Genomic DNA, 15,568 nt, shown 5'->3' on the forward strand with positions numbered 1-15,568 from the left:
TTTTTTTTTTTTTTTTTTTTTTTTTTTTTTTGAGACAGAGTCTCGCTTAGTCGCCCAGGCTGGAGTGCAGTGGCGCGATCTCGGCTCACTGCAAGCTCCGCCTCCCGGGTTCACGCCATTCTCCTGCCTCAGCCTCCCGAGTAGCTGGGACTACAGGCGCCCGCCGCCTCGCCCGGCTAATTTTTTTGCATTTTTAGTAGAGACGGGGTTTCACCATGTTAGCCAGGATGGTCTCGACCTCCTGACCTCCTGACCTCGTGATCCGCCCGCCTCGGCCTCCCAAAGTGCTGGGATTACAGGCGTGAGCCACCGCGCCCGGCCAAAATTCATAGTCTTATAGACGTGAAAGCTAGTAACAATTAGCCTCTAAGTTACATGGTATACTGTACTTTTTATTTTGTTTTATTAAGACAAGCATGAGACTAGAAAAAGACATGGCCAGATCTGAGGCTTCGAAAGGCTGATATAAGTTAGGAGGGGAATTGTTTGTGGACCTCTTGCTCTGACTGGGAGCATCTTGTGGGTAGCGTCCACTTGCCCTGTGTTATGGCTGGAGAGGGCCCTCTTGCCAAGTTTTGAGTCTAGGGAAGGAAGGGGATGCTTCTGTTCTTCTGAGAACAGCAGAACAGTAGGGTCGTAAGTTCTCCCCTGGCAAAGCACTAGAGAAAAGATGAGCTTTTAGTGCCACTTCTGTAAGCAACTAGAGCCAGCCGGGCGCGGTGGCTCAAGCCTGTAATCCCAGCACTTTGGGAGGCCGAGACGGGTGGATCACGAGGTCAGGAGATCGAGACTATCCTGGCTAACACGGTGAAACCCCGTCTCTACTAAAAAATACAAAAAACTAGCCGGGCGATGTGGCGGACGCCTGTAGTCCCAGCTACTCGGGAGGCTGAGGCAGGAGAATGGCGTGAACCCGGGAGGTGGAGCTTGCAGTGAGCTGAGATCCGGCCACTGCACTCCAGCCTGGGCGACAGAGCGAGACTCCGTCTCAAAAAAAAAAAAAAAAAAAAGAAACTAGAGCCAAAACCGAAGAACAAAAACCAAAACTGAGTTCCTAAATGGAGAAGGGATTTCTGTCACATTTCCTCTGCATCTCTGTAAAAAGCAGCAGTCAGCCTGCCTGCTTGGGTTAACTGAACCCTCTCTAATTGATTGAGGGTCCAGGGCTACAGAGTTGGGTTAAATGACTTCTATTGCCACAGCTAGGAGTTCCATTTCTGCAAAAGAAACTTTTATCAGAGACCTACAGCTTGAAATAAATATAAAATGACTAAAGCTCCTGAGAAGCTGTATGAGGTCAACAGTTGGAATCCTCACTGCAGGGTGGCCTGAACCTCTGTTCAGGGTAGTATTACTTTGAACAGAGGTAAGACTTTCGCACATGGAGAAACTGATTCACTGGAGACCATCTGTTAGTGGGAGATGATGAAGACCGCTGGCTATGTCAGTTATTAAAATTAGGGCAGCATTCCTAGCTTTTTGTGTCTTAAGTTATATTAAATGGATGACTTTTAACTACTTTGAGAAATGGCAGATTTGACACTCCTTAGACTTTAAACAAAGTTCGCTCTTCCCATTTTACACTTCCTTTACTGGTAATGTTTAAACTGAGCTGCAAAAATGAAGATAAAAAAGGAATTTATGAAAAGGTAAATGGGCCGGGCGTGGTGGCTCACGCCTGTAATCCCACCACTTTGGGAGGCCGAGGCAGGTGGATCACCTAAGGTCAGGAGTTCGAGACCAGCCTGACTGACCAACATGGAGAAACTCTGTCTTTACTAAAAATAGAAAAATTAGCTGGGCATGGTGGCGGACACTTGGAATCCCAGCTACTTGAGAGCTGAGGCAGGAGAATCGCTTGAACCCGGGAGGTGGAGGTTGCTCTGAGCCGAGGTTGCGCCATTGCACTCCAGCCTGGGCAACAAGAGCGAAACTGCATCTCAACGGCAAAAAAAAAAAAAAAAGAAGAAAAGGTAAATGGCTGATTATTGGTTTTGCTTTACAGACAGGAATTTGCTATTGCTGGCTATGAATTCTGCATTTCAACTCTAGAGGAAAAAATTGAAAGAGAAAAGGAATTAGCAGAAGACATTATGTCAGGTAGGAAACCCATTATCTGGGCATCACTTTTCTCCACAAAAGGCTTTACTTTACACTTTGAGAAATGGAAAGAGATCTAAATTGGGAAGAGGGAAAGTTACCTATCTTTACGGTATCAGCAGAAGTTTTGGAATAAGATGTTTTGTTTAAAATATTTGCTGTTTTGGTGGTTTTTTTTTTTTTAACCCCCTTGGTGACATGTTCATAATTTATCTGTTAACTTTTAGTTATATATAACTTATGGAAAATCGGGGAGCAGAAGAAGAAGGTCTTTTATTATCTCTTAGTTCAGCTACCAATCAAAATGCTTATTACATTTTAGCCCTAGATATACAGCAAATTAAGAAAGAAGATAAAAAAAGCTCATGTTTTTGCAATTCATCCTCACTCATTCTAGAGACTAGGAATAGAACTGGATGAGCAGGAAGTTCTCTAGCTCTCCACCATTTTGGGTTTCTTAATTTGGGTTGAGGTATTGAGAATTTTCAGATTTGACATTTATTCAATACCTACTCTATACCAAGAGCTATCAAGATGGTAGGGATACAGCAGTCAACTCTTCTGTACCTAATTGTCTTCTAACTCTCTCTTGAACAGACAGTAGTCCCCTATTATCCATGGGGGATATGTTCCAAGACCCCCAGCAGATGCCTGAAAAGAATTCTAATACACTGTGTTTTTTTCTTATACATATGTACCTATGATAAAGTTTAATTTATAAGTTAGGCACAGTAAGAGATTAACAATAATAACTTATAGAACAATTATAACTATATACTGTTAACAGTGTCACAGACAGAAGATTCATTCTTATTGTAGATCTTATCAACCTCAGCATACAGTTTTGTTTTTTTTCTTATTGAGAACTTTCACCTTTTCATTAAAAGGAAGCACTTTATGACTTCTCTTTGTCATATCCAAATTGCCAGTATCACTACTCTTATACTTTGGGGCCATTATGTAAAATATGGATTGCTTGAGCACAAGTACTGTGACACTGTGGGTTGATCTGATACCTGAGACTGCTGCTAAGTGATTGAGGCCAGGTGCCGTATACAACTTGGGTACACTGGACAAAGAGGTGATTCACGTCCTGGGCAGGATGGAGTGTGACAGGGCAAGATTTCATCATGCTACCCAGAATGGCATGCAATTTAAAAACTTATGGATTATTTCTGGAATTTTTCATTTAATATTTTTCAGACCATGGTTGACCGCAGATAACTGAAACCCCAGAAAACTGTGGATTAGGAGGGATCACTGTACACCAATTTTTTTGTTTTCATCACTCCACTGAAGCTACCTTTATCAAAGTCACCAAATCCAATGGTTACTTGTCAATCCTTAATTTACTCATCAGCAGCTTTAACTTAGGGGGTCAGTCTCCTACTGAAAATACTTTCACTTGGCTTCTGGGATGCCTCAGTGGTCTCTCCAGTGAGGTGAACAGACTTCCCTACCTCTTAATGTTGGCAGGCTTTAGGGCTGTTTTCAGTCCTATTCTCTTTTCTCTCTGCCCCGACACCTAGGAGATATCTTTTAGTTCCGTACTTTTAAATATTACATTTACACCTTCAGCCCCAACTTGCCCCCAAATGGCGGACTTATGATTATGATTGCCTACCCAACATCTTGACTTGAAGTCTAATGGTCATCTCATACTTCCCATGTCCAAAATAGATCTTTTCAGTTTTGCCGCTCACAACTTGTTTCTTCACCAGTCAGCCCCAGATTTGTAAATGGCACACTACTCATTTAGTTGCCTTGGCCAAGAACCTAAGAATTGTCCATGATTTCTTCCTCATTCCTCGTATCTAATCCATCAGCAAGTTATATGGGATCAGCCATCAAAATATATCCATACTGACCACATCTCATCCCATTACCCTACTGCTTTGGTCCAGGCCATCACTGTTTCAAGACCTCAGTACCTTTGTATCACCTTTAGAATAAATTTAGAATCCCTGCGTGGACCTGTAAGGCGCTTATGACCTGGGCCCACCCACCTCTTCCACGCCATCTGCTGCTCTCCCCTCGCTTGTTCCAGTCTCACCACACTGGTCTTATTCTGGCACATTCCAAGTTCAATGCTGCCTCAAGGCCTCTTTGCTTGATATTCCCTCTACCTAGATTGTTCTCTCTTACCTTTTCCTGGCCAACTCCCGTGCTTCACTCAGGTCTCTGCTCAATAGCACTTCCTCAGAGTCCTCTCCTCACTAAAATTATCATCTCTTCCCACCTTACTATTGCTCTACTCCTCCTTCCTTTACTTTTCTTCATCACACTTGAAAGTAGAGGTGTGTGTGTTGTGTGCTTGTGTTTGTTTCTCCACTAAAAGTATGTTTTTGTTTAAAAATTTTTAGTCTTTGTCTTCCTTATCAAAGAAGGATAGAGACTTCATCCATTATGCTCACTGCTAAATCCTCGGTGCCTAGAACAGTGCCTGGCACATAATAGAGGCTCAATAATTACTGAATGAAAGAACAAAAGACCCAAGAAAGACCAACAAGTAAATCCAGTTTCAGTGCAGTGTGGAAGTGCTTTGAGGAAATCCACAAGAGGTGTAAAAACAAGTCTAGCTGTCAAGTAAGTCGCTTCTGAACAATTTACACCTTTGCTATCTTTCTGTGGTTTCTTAGGAGTGTAAAGCTGTATTTCCTGACTCAAAAAGTAATTCCAGTAAACACTGAAGAAAACTGAGAAAAGCACTAAGAAGTAAAGATCATCTATAATCATACTACTAAGAAAGAGCTACTGTTTTTTACTACGGCTTTTCAGGTTACATTTTAAGACATAAATTTGGGATGATACTGTATATCCCACTTTGTAACCTGAGTTTTAAAAATTTAGTAACATATTGTGAAAACACTTTTTTTTTTTCCAGGCAAAGGAATTCTTGTTGGATAGAGCAAACTAATCTCTATTATAAATATTATTTTTACATTTTACTAGGTGTGCAGTATAGAAAATGTGTTACATGATTCTTCATCTTATTTTTTCTAGAAAAGAAATAAATTCCTACTTATTCAGTTTTGCACAAAGCAAATCCATTATCAAATTTATGTGCTTTTTATTGACACAACTATCTCTATCCCAGGAGAGCATTACTTAATTACGTAAAATTACATTACTTACATAAAACCTTGCTCTAGGGTAATTATTTTGTTACCTATGTTGTAAATATATATATACTTACTGAGGAAATGCCCATAAAAAATTAAGTGAAAACTTTGGTTACAAAACAGTATAGTTAGTATGTAGACTAATGATAGGAATGGAACAAAGGCTTAATGATAGATATCAAAATATAGGCAGTGATTCTCTTTGGTTGGTAGGTTTATAGGGAATTTATATTTTATTTGTGTTTCTCTGAGTATTCTATAATTTTGCACAAATTTATATTTTTTTAATTTCCAATGTTATCTATTAGTATAAAAAGTCAAATAATATTAATAGTACAAAGCTTAATTTAAGAGAGCATTTTCTTGCTACCTCACCCCACCCCATCTATTTTTTTTATTGTTTTGTTTTATTTTATTTTTTTGAGATGGAGTCTCGCTCTGTCACCAGGAGTGCAATGGTGCAATCTCGGCTCACTGCAACCACTGCCTCCCGAGTTCAAGTGATTCTCATGCCTCGGCCTCCCAAGTAGCTGGGACTACAGGCGCCCGCCACCACGCCCGGCTATTTTTGTATTTTTAGTAGAGACGGGGTTTCACTGTGTTAGCCAGGATGATCTTGATCTCCTGACCTCGTGATCCGCCTGCCTTGGCCTCCCAAAGTGCTGGGATTACAGGCATGAGCCACAGCGCCCGGCCCCTGTTTTCAGCTCTTAAACCAGCTTCCTCTGGTATTTACCTTCACATTTCTCAGTAATATAAATTGCTATTTCCTAATTCATTATTTTCAGAATCTGTTGATTTATGGGAAAGTGAATATTTAGTGCAATTTCTGCTTGTGTCTATATTATGAGTGTATGAATAGTGTTAGCTGCTGAGCCAAGTAACATGATTACACAATTACATTTCCTTTTGTGTACATTTTGCTTCCTCTGAAGTTAACTAGGTTTTTTTGTGGCTCCGTTTGTTATGTATATGTCAGATTCTTCACTTTTATATATTATTTGCTTTCTTCAATTCATAAGCTTTCCCAGTGTTCTAGAGTTCATGTTGGCTCACTTTTCATTGGCATGGCTGGCCATAGGCATTCAGTCTTCATCTTCCTTTTTTGTTTGTTTTCGTTGAGACGGGGTCTCACTCTGTCGCCCAGGCTGGAGTGCAGTGGCTCGATTTTGGCTCACTGCAAGCTCCGCCTCCTGGGTTTAAGCAATTCTCATGCCTCTGCCTCCTAAGTAGCTGGGATTACAGGCGTGAGCTACCACGCCTGGCTAATTTTGTATTTTTAGTAGAGATGGGGTTTCACCATGTTGGCTGGCCTGGTCTGGAACTCCTGACTTCAGGCGATCCGCCCGCCTCAGCCTCCCAAAGTGTTGGGATTACAGGCATGAGCCACCATGCCCAGCCATGTTAATCTTTTTCATCCTGTAACTTTCATTTTAGTGGTATTTGGGGAAGGAGTGGAGAGGAATGTATGTGTTCAGTTCAGAATAGTAAATCTGTTATTGGGCATCAAGATGGTGTCCAAACCTGTTTTTTTAAAGTGGCTTCTTAGCACTGAGATTTCCAAGTCAAGAGTAGCACATTTTAAGGTTGTTGATGACTGTTGCCAAATTGCCATTGAAAGGACTGTGTTAATTTACATTTCTTGGTCTGGCTATTTATGTGCTTTGTGACTTTAGTCAAATTACTTAATCCCTGTGTGCTTTTTCTTCAGTATGGGATTAAGAGTAATATGCATAGGACCTTTAGGAAGGTGGAATGAGTTAATACATAAAAAGTACTTAGAATAATACATTGTAGCTGCTCAAAAAGAGTTTGTTAGTGGTTTTTATTATTGTGATAAGGCTATGTCCTCCTTCCCAAAACTCATTAATTTTTATAATCTTTGTTAGCTTGATGATATGGCCTTGATGCATTATCTAGCATTTCTTTGATAAACAGTGAGGTTTATCTTTTTTTTCTCACCATGTCTTAGGGTGCTGAGAGGTTTATCTTTCATTGGAGCTTTATAGTAAAAACATTAATCCTTTGTCTCTTGGGTTTTCCTCCTGATTTGTGTTTATAGAGTGGTTTTTTTTCCTAATAAAAAGGGAATGTGAAGTTAACATTTGTATAAAGAATTATGAGAATTGGCCAGGCACAGTGGCTCATGCCTGTAATCCCAGCACTTTGGGAGGCCAAGGTGGGAGGATCACTTGAGGTCAGGTATTCAAGACCAGCCCTGGCAATGTGGCAAAACCCCATGTTTACAAAAATTATCTGGGCGTGGTGTTGCACACCTGTAGTCCCAGCTACTCGGGAGGCTGAGGTGAGAATCTCTTGAGCCTGGGAGGTGGAGGTTGCAGTGAGCTGAGGTCCCACCACTGTGCTCCAGCCTGGGTGACAGAGCAAGACCCTGTCTTGGGGCGGGGGTGGGTGGGCGTAGGCGGAAGATGATTGTGAGTATAGACAAGGGACCCAGCATTACCAGTACCTTTGGAGCTCTTCCTACCTGAGATAATACTCTCCTTAATCTTGTCACTATCATTCAATGGCACGATCTCGGCTCACCGCAACCTCCACCTCCCAGGTTCAAGTGATTCTCCTGCCTCAGCCTCCCGAGTAGCTGGGACTACAGGCATATGCCACCACGCCCAGCTAATTTTGTATTTTTAGTAGAGGTGGGGTTTCTCCATGTTGGTCAGGCTGGTCTCAAACTGCCGACCTCAGGTGATCTGTCTGCCTCAGCCTCCCAAAGTGCTGGGATTACAGGTATGAGCCACCATGCCCGGCCCATTTGCTTTTCTTTAGTTTTACTCTGTGTCCCTTAAGAAGGTGTCATTTAATTTTTGCATATTGCTTTTAAAAATTTAAATAGGCTGGGTGCAGTGACTCATGCCTGTAATCCCAACACTTTGGGAGGCCAAGGTGGGAGGATCGCTTGAGCCCAGGAGTTTGAGACCAGACTGGGCAACATGGTGAGATCCTGTCTCTTCAAAAAATAAAAAAATTGCCTGGGCACGGTGGCACATGCCTGTGGTCCCAGCTACTTAGCAGACTGAGGGAGGAGGATAACTTGAGCCCAAAAGGTTGAGGCTGCAGTGAGCTATCATAGTGCCACTGTCCTTTAGCGCAGGCAGTAGAGAGAGACCCTGTCTCAAAACAAATTAAAATTATATAAATGAATCGTAATATGTATTCATTTTAGGGCATTTTTGTTACTTGCACGAGTAATCTTTTCAGAATTAGATCAGAATTCATTTCTAATTTCCTTTGCTTTTATTCGTCTTTAATACACACTGAGTAGCTGTTCTGTGCCAGGTATTCTAGGATTTGAATAGCAGCAAGTAAGGTAAAAGTCCCTGCTCTTCTGGAGCTTAATGCTTAGAAGTATTTTTCAAGCTTTGAAATCGTATGCATCCTCACTTATCTTTCCTTATAATTTTCTATTTTTCTCCTTGTATTTCTAAACATTTTTAATTTAACTTTTTAGTATATCTGGAATTTATTTTGGTGTGAAGCTGGTGACTATTTTCTTACAGATAGTAATCAGTCTATATGTACTAATTAGTATATACTTGGGTTTCTTTTGGGGTTTTCCATTCTGATGTATTTATCTGATGAGTTTTATAACAGTATACATTGTTTGAATTATATATTTGAGTTATATGGTAGGACAGTTGACACATGCTTCCTTTGCAGAATTCCTTCCCACATTTCACTGTTTTCACATGAATTTTAGAATTATTTTTTCAAGTTCCTAAAGTGCCTTGAAACTGAATTATCAGATTTGCATTATATTTACAAATTAGTCTGAGGAGATTGCCATCTGAATAAGTTAGCATATCTTTGACTGCAAAGAGCAGAAATTTCAGCTAAATTAGGTTTAACAGTAAGGACATTTATGTCAAGTAACTGGCAGTTCAGTGACAGGGAGCAGGCTGTTGAGTTAGTTGATAATGTGATTCATTGAAATCATGAAGGAACAGGCTCTTTCCATCTTTCCTCACTCATGTATTTTTTTCCCATGCTCCCCTGGTGGTTGAAACGTGAAACTAGCAATTCCCAGGAATCTCATCCAGAAATGACAGTGTCCAGAGGAAAAGGAGACTTCTTTGATGTTTCTCATAGGATCAAGGTAATCTTTCCCAGAAGTCTCCAAGTAGATTATCCTTACTTCTTATTGGTTAGAATTGGGTTACATGCCATTTCTAACCCAGTCCTTGGGAAGAAAAATGGATTATCATGATTGGCTAAAACTCATCAGTATCTTTTCCTGAGGATGTGAGTCATGTGAGAAAAGAACGGATACTGGGACAAACCAGCTGCTCTGCTAGCAAAGGAAAATCTTTGTAATAGTGAGCCGTCTCACTGAGGAACATTCTATAGCTCCTGCTTATATTACAGTTTTCTTCATATAAATGGCAGCTATTTATTAAATTTGATTCTAACTGACTCCTTGACTGAACTCTTTGCTTTTTAGTTGATATTCACACTAATTCCAGAGTTATAATCATACATTCCAGAAATGATGGTACAGGTGGAGCATCCCCCAAAACTGAAGCTTTCTGAGTGCCAACATGATGTACAAAGAAAGTACTCATTGGAGCATTTGGATTTGGGTTTTTGGTTTTGGGATGCTGGCAGTATCCAAAGCAAATATTCCAAACTCAAAAAATCTGAAATTTGAAACACTTTTGGTCCTAAACATTTCAGATAAGGAATACTCAAGCTGTAATTGTTTCCTTCCAGAGAGTTACACTACTGTCTCCTTTCCCCACCCTTTATAAAATTAGTTCATTGGCGTACCATCAAGAAATAGTAGTAATAGGCAACTTAGTCTTCTATCCAATTTGGTACCAAACTATGTGACTAGATTTATTACTATTATATATCTAGAGCAGACCAGGCTTGCTTGTAGGTTAATTGCTTAGTACCTGTGTAGTGCTGGATAATATTTAATGCTGATATGTAACTTTTGTGTTTCTTATGAGATCCACAGTAAATTTCTTATTGTATTGTTTGTACTATTGTATTTGTATTATTTGTTATTGCAGGATTGTATTAATGTGATAAAATGAATTGGGATGCTTTATTTTCTATTCTGAAATAAGTGTATGATATTGCATTGGAATGGTCTGTTCCTTGAAAGTTGTAGAGTCTATCATGCCAGATGGACCAGAACTCCTGAGTTAATTCTCTGACAGATTTTTTTCTTCCTTCTTGATTACTCATGTATTTCTTCCATTTCCTTAATTTCAATATAGGACAGTGCTAATACATGATAAGCATTAATATCTATTGAATAAATGAACGTATGGGTGAACAAATTTTATAACTTACTAATTTCCTAGAAGAAACTTTAAGGAATTATATTTTTAAAGCATATTTTACACTACTCTTAACATACCTGATATCATCTTCCTTTTCTAGTTCCTAATTTTATGGATTTCTTTTTAAATTAGTAAAAAGATGTTTCCCATTGATTCTTTCCTCCTCCTTTCCTTGAAACTTTTTATTTTTATATTTTAAATAAAATATTTCTAGAAAGTTATTTTTGATGACGTAATATTTGGTTTCATGAGTGCTTACAGTCTGGAGCCTGAGTTCAGATTCTGGTTCTACCACTTACTAGCAGTGGACAAGTTATTTAACTTCTCTATTCTCAGCTTCCTTATCAATAAAATGAAAATAATAATAGAACTTACCTCGTAAGAGTTATGAGAATGAAATGCTCCAGGACTATGACCGGTACTCATTAGGCACTGTTATATAAGAGTGTGTGGAATGTGATATATTTACTAATCTATTACATGATTTGGCACCTATATTTTATTACTCTCAATTTATGAAGGACCTTCCTGGCTATTGTATTAATAGTTTCTCCTTGGTTTTTGTTAATTTTATTGATTCATTCAAAAAGCCATCTTCTGGTTTCATTAATTTTCTTTATTGTTTTTCTATTTTCTATTTCACTTATTTCTTCTCTGTCTTTATTGCATCTCTCCTGTTTGCTTTGGGTTTATTTTGTTCCCTTTTTTCTGGTCTCTTAGGCAGGAGATGAGGTGACTGATTTAAGGTTTTGCTTCTAACATAATTGCCATTTATAACTATAAGCTTTAGCTGCATCTCATTAATTTTGGTAAGGTATATTTTCATGTGTCTCAAGTATTTTCCAATTTTTTTTTGGATTTCTTCTTTGACCCTTTGGATATTTAGGAGTATATAGATTAATTTCCACATATAGTGAATTTCTCAAATTTTCTTCTGTTGAATCCAGTTTCATTCCATTGTGTTCAGAGAACAACTGTGCATGATTTTATTTATTGAGACTTGTTGTATGGCCTCACATATGGCTTATCCTGGAGAATGTTGCATGTGCATTTGAGAAGTATGTGTATTCTGTTGAATGGAGTTTTCTATGAATATCTGTTAGGTCTAGTTGGTTTATAGTGTTATTCAAGTCTTTTGTGTCCTTACTGATTTTGTCAAGTTGTTCTAATTTTTTTTTTTTTTCTTTGAGACGGAGTCTTGCTCTGTCACCCAGGCTGGAGTGCGGTGGCGCAATCTCGGCTCACTGCAACTTCCACTTCCCGGGTTCAAGCGATTCTCGTGCCTCAGCCTCCCGAGTAGCGGGAGTACAGGCATGTGCCATTGGATCCGGCTAATTTTTGTATTTTTAGTTGAGATCAGGTTTCACCATGTTGTCCAGGCTGGTCTCGAACTCCTGACCTCAGGTGGTCCACCTGCCTCAGCCTCCAAGTGCTGGGATTCTAGGCATGAGCCACCATGCCTGGCTGATAACTTTTTAAAAATCTTCTTTCTTTATACATGTTTCTGTGCTGTTTAGACAGTCCCAGATATAGATATATCTATCTTTGTTATGAATTGTCCCTTCATCAGGAAAATGATTCCTTTTTCCCTATTTAAGGTATTTGTTACAAATTCTAGTTTTATATTATCTACTATATCTTAACCCTTAAATTTTTCTGAGTCATTTTTCAGTGTATCTTTTGTAGAAAGCTATGGTTGGATTTTTTTTTTAAACCTGAGTATCACTGTCTTCTGATACAGAATCTGAAAACCTTTTAAAAATTAGTATTGAGGCTGGGTGCAGTGGCTCACACCTGTAATCCCAGCACTTTGGGAGGCTGAGGCAGGTGCATTACCTGAAGTCAGGAGTTCAAGACCAGCCTGGCCAACATAGTGAAACCCCATCTCTACTAAAAATACAAAAAATTAGCTGGGTGTGGTGGTGGGCACCTATAATTTCAGCTACTCGGGAGGCTGAGGCAGGAGAATCACATGAACCTGGGAGGTGGAGGTTGCAGTGAGCCGAGATCGCGCCATCGCACTCCAGCCTGGTTAAGAAGAGTGAAATTCTGTCTCAAACAAACAAAACAAAACAAAAACAAATTGGTATTGAAAGGGATAATTGGTCTAATTATTGCATTTTTGTTAATTCCTTTGTTTTCAGTTCCTTTTATAGGAATTTTTCCCTCACTGACCTATATTTGTATTTTGTAGGGAAGGTATATGTATATATGATTTTCAGTTCTATAAGGAGTAACCTAAACATTTCTTAAAGACATAGTTGACTCAGAGGAAAAAAAATTGTTTTCAGTTTCTTCTCTAAAATGAGATGAGTACATTTTAACATTATCCTACCTTTCCCTTTTCCTCACTTGTTTTTTCTCTGTGATCTGGAATTTTAGACTTAGTGGAATTTATTGCAGAGGAGAATTCTGAAGCCTGCATATTTGCCTTGTTTTTTAAGTAGTCTATTTTCTCCTGCTCAGATGCTTTGCTGGACTCAGAAGTTACATCAGCATAAGGTTAGGGAGTTGTCTGTTTGTGAAGCTTGTTTAATCCCTGGTGAACCTTCATTTTTAGCATCCAGTTCTCTGGAGCTTCTGTAGTCTATCCTGGCTCAATGCTTCTGTCCCACATGCTCTGGCCTTTTACTCTGCCTTTTTTTTTTTTTTTTTTTTTGAGACGGAGTCTCGCTCTGTCGCCCAGGCTGGAGTGCAGTGGCCGGATCTCAGCTCACTGCAAGTTCCGCCTCCCGGGTTACGTCATTCTCCTGCCTCAGCCTCCCGAGTAGCTGGGACTGCAGGCGCCCGCCACCTCGCCCGGCTAGTTTTTTGTATTTTTTTAGTAGAGACGGGGTTTCACCGTGTTAGCCAGGATGGTCTCGATCTCCTGACCTTGTGATCCGCCCGTCTCGGCCTCCCAAAGTGCTGGGATTACAGGCTTGAGCCACCGCGCCCGGCCGCCTTTTACTCTGGAATGTCCTTTACCTGTATGTTGACCTCTCTCTTCTCTATCCTTCACATTATCCCCTCTTCCATCAGTTTTCTCGTCTATATTTTGGGAGTTTCTTCAGTTGATATTCCACATGACCGATTTATGATTAAGGAAAGTCAGTTCTGTGCTTTTCTTCTGATTTGTTTTTTGTTTTTTGAGATAGGGTCTCACTGTGTCGCCCAGGCTGGAGTGCAGTGGTGCAGTCATGGCACACTGCAGCCTCAACCTCCCAGGCTCACCTGATCCTCCTACCTCAGCCTCCCAAGTAGCTGAGACTGCATGCGCATGCCACCATGCCTGGCTAATTTCTGGATTTTTCGTAGAGGCAGAGTTTCACCATCTTGCCCAGGCTGGTCTTGAACTTCTGAGTTTAAGCAATCTACTTGCCCTGACCTCCCCAAATGCTGGCATTATGGGCATGAGGCATCACGCCTGGCTGCGCTCTGATGTATTTTTTTAAAATAGATTTCAAACAAAAGTAAAGTTTTCAGGACTTACCAAATATCTGTATTCTTTCAGCCTTGGCCAAATTTCAATGTTTTACCGTATTTGCTTTAGATTTTTTTTTTTTTTTTTTGATATTTAAACCCCTGTATACCCCTCCCTGCCTAGGGGTAGCTGCTATCCTCAATTTGGTTTTGTTTGCCTACTTATTGCACTTGTATATATCAATAAACAATATATTGCTGGGTACAGTGGCTCACACATGTAATCCCAGCCCTTTGGGAGGCCAAGACAGGTGGATCATCTGAGGTCAGGAGTTCGAGACCAGCCTGGCCAACATGGCGGAACCTTGTCTCTACTAAAAATACAAAAATTAGCCCAGCATGGTGGCGGGCGCCTGTATTCCCCCCTACTCGGGAGGCTGAGGCAGGAGAATTGCTTGAACCTGAGAGGCAGAGGTTACAGTGAGCTGAGATCGCGCCACTGCACTCTAGCCTGGGTGACAGAGTGAAGACTCCGTCTCCAAAACAAACAATATACCATAGGGCTAATATGTTTTTAAACTTAATATGAATGGTATCATACTGTACAATTGTTTTTGTAGTTTGCTTTTGTCACTCAATATTATGTTAATGAGATTTATTGGGCTGATATTTAAAGCAGTTTTCTTAGCACAGAGGCCCTGTTTGCTTGCCAAACTGCATGTCTGCTGGGTTGCATCTGTCTTTAAAGAGTGACTTCCTCTAATTAATCTGGGGTGAGGGGTAAGGTGAATCTTTTTTCTGTTCTCACAAGTGTGGACACAAGCTAAAGGTGGCCCTGTGTGATTCCCTCACTACAACCATGATATAGTAGTCCATTGTAGAAATATACCAGTTTTTTTTTTTTTTTTAATACTTTAAATCATAGGACAGACGTGCACAACGTGCAGGTTTGTTACATATGTCAGTAAGTGCCTTGTTGGTGTGCTGCACCCATTAACTCGTCATTTACATTAGGTGTATCTCCTATTGGTATCCCTCCCTCCTCCCCTCACCCCACGACAGGCCCCGGTGTATGATGTTCCCCTTCCTGTGTCCAAGTGTTCTCATTGTTCAATTCCCACCTATGAGTGAGAACATGCGATGTTTGGTTTTTTGTACTTGCCATAGTTTGCTCAGAATGATGGTTCCCAGCTTCATCCATGTCCCTACAAAAGACATGAACTCATCCTTTTTTATTGCTGCATAGTATTCCATGGTGTATATGTGCCACATTTTCTTAATCCAGTCTATCATTCATGGACATTTGGGTTGGTTCCAAGTCTTTGCTATTGTGAATAGTGCTGCAGTAAACATATGTGTGCATGTGTCTTTATAGCAGCATGATTTATAATCCTTTGGGTATATACCCAGTAATGGGATGGCTGGGTCAAATGGTATTTCTACTTCTAGATCCTTGAGGAATCGCCACACTGTCTTCCACAATGGTTGAACTAGTTTATAGTCCCACCAGCAGCGTAAAAGTATTCGTATTTCTCCACATCCTCTCCAGCACCTGTTGTTTCGTGACTTTTTAATGATCGCCATTCTAACTCATGTGAGATGGTATCTCATTGTGGTTTTGATTTGCATTTCTCT

At 40.2% G+C, this 15,568-nt stretch overlaps 1 protein-coding gene across 2 annotated transcripts in view; it reads left to right on the forward strand.

Moving 5' to 3' along the window:
* Window positions 1-15,568, forward strand: part of TTC19 (tetratricopeptide repeat domain 19) — a 32,293-nt gene that overhangs the window by 6,532 nt on the left and 10,193 nt on the right. For both annotated transcript variants that reach the window (XM_025363077.1, XM_025363076.1), the window contains exon 7: window positions 2,006-2,100. In XM_025363077.1, coding sequence (XP_025218862.1) covers window positions 2,006-2,100 — 95 coding nt within the window. The remainder of the gene's footprint in view (window positions 1-2,005; window positions 2,101-15,568) is intronic.

The sequence above is a fragment of the Theropithecus gelada genome, chromosome 16 (genome assembly GCF_003255815.1).
Source record: "Theropithecus gelada isolate Dixy chromosome 16, Tgel_1.0, whole genome shotgun sequence".
NCBI lineage: Eukaryota > Metazoa > Chordata > Mammalia > Primates > Cercopithecidae > Theropithecus > Theropithecus gelada.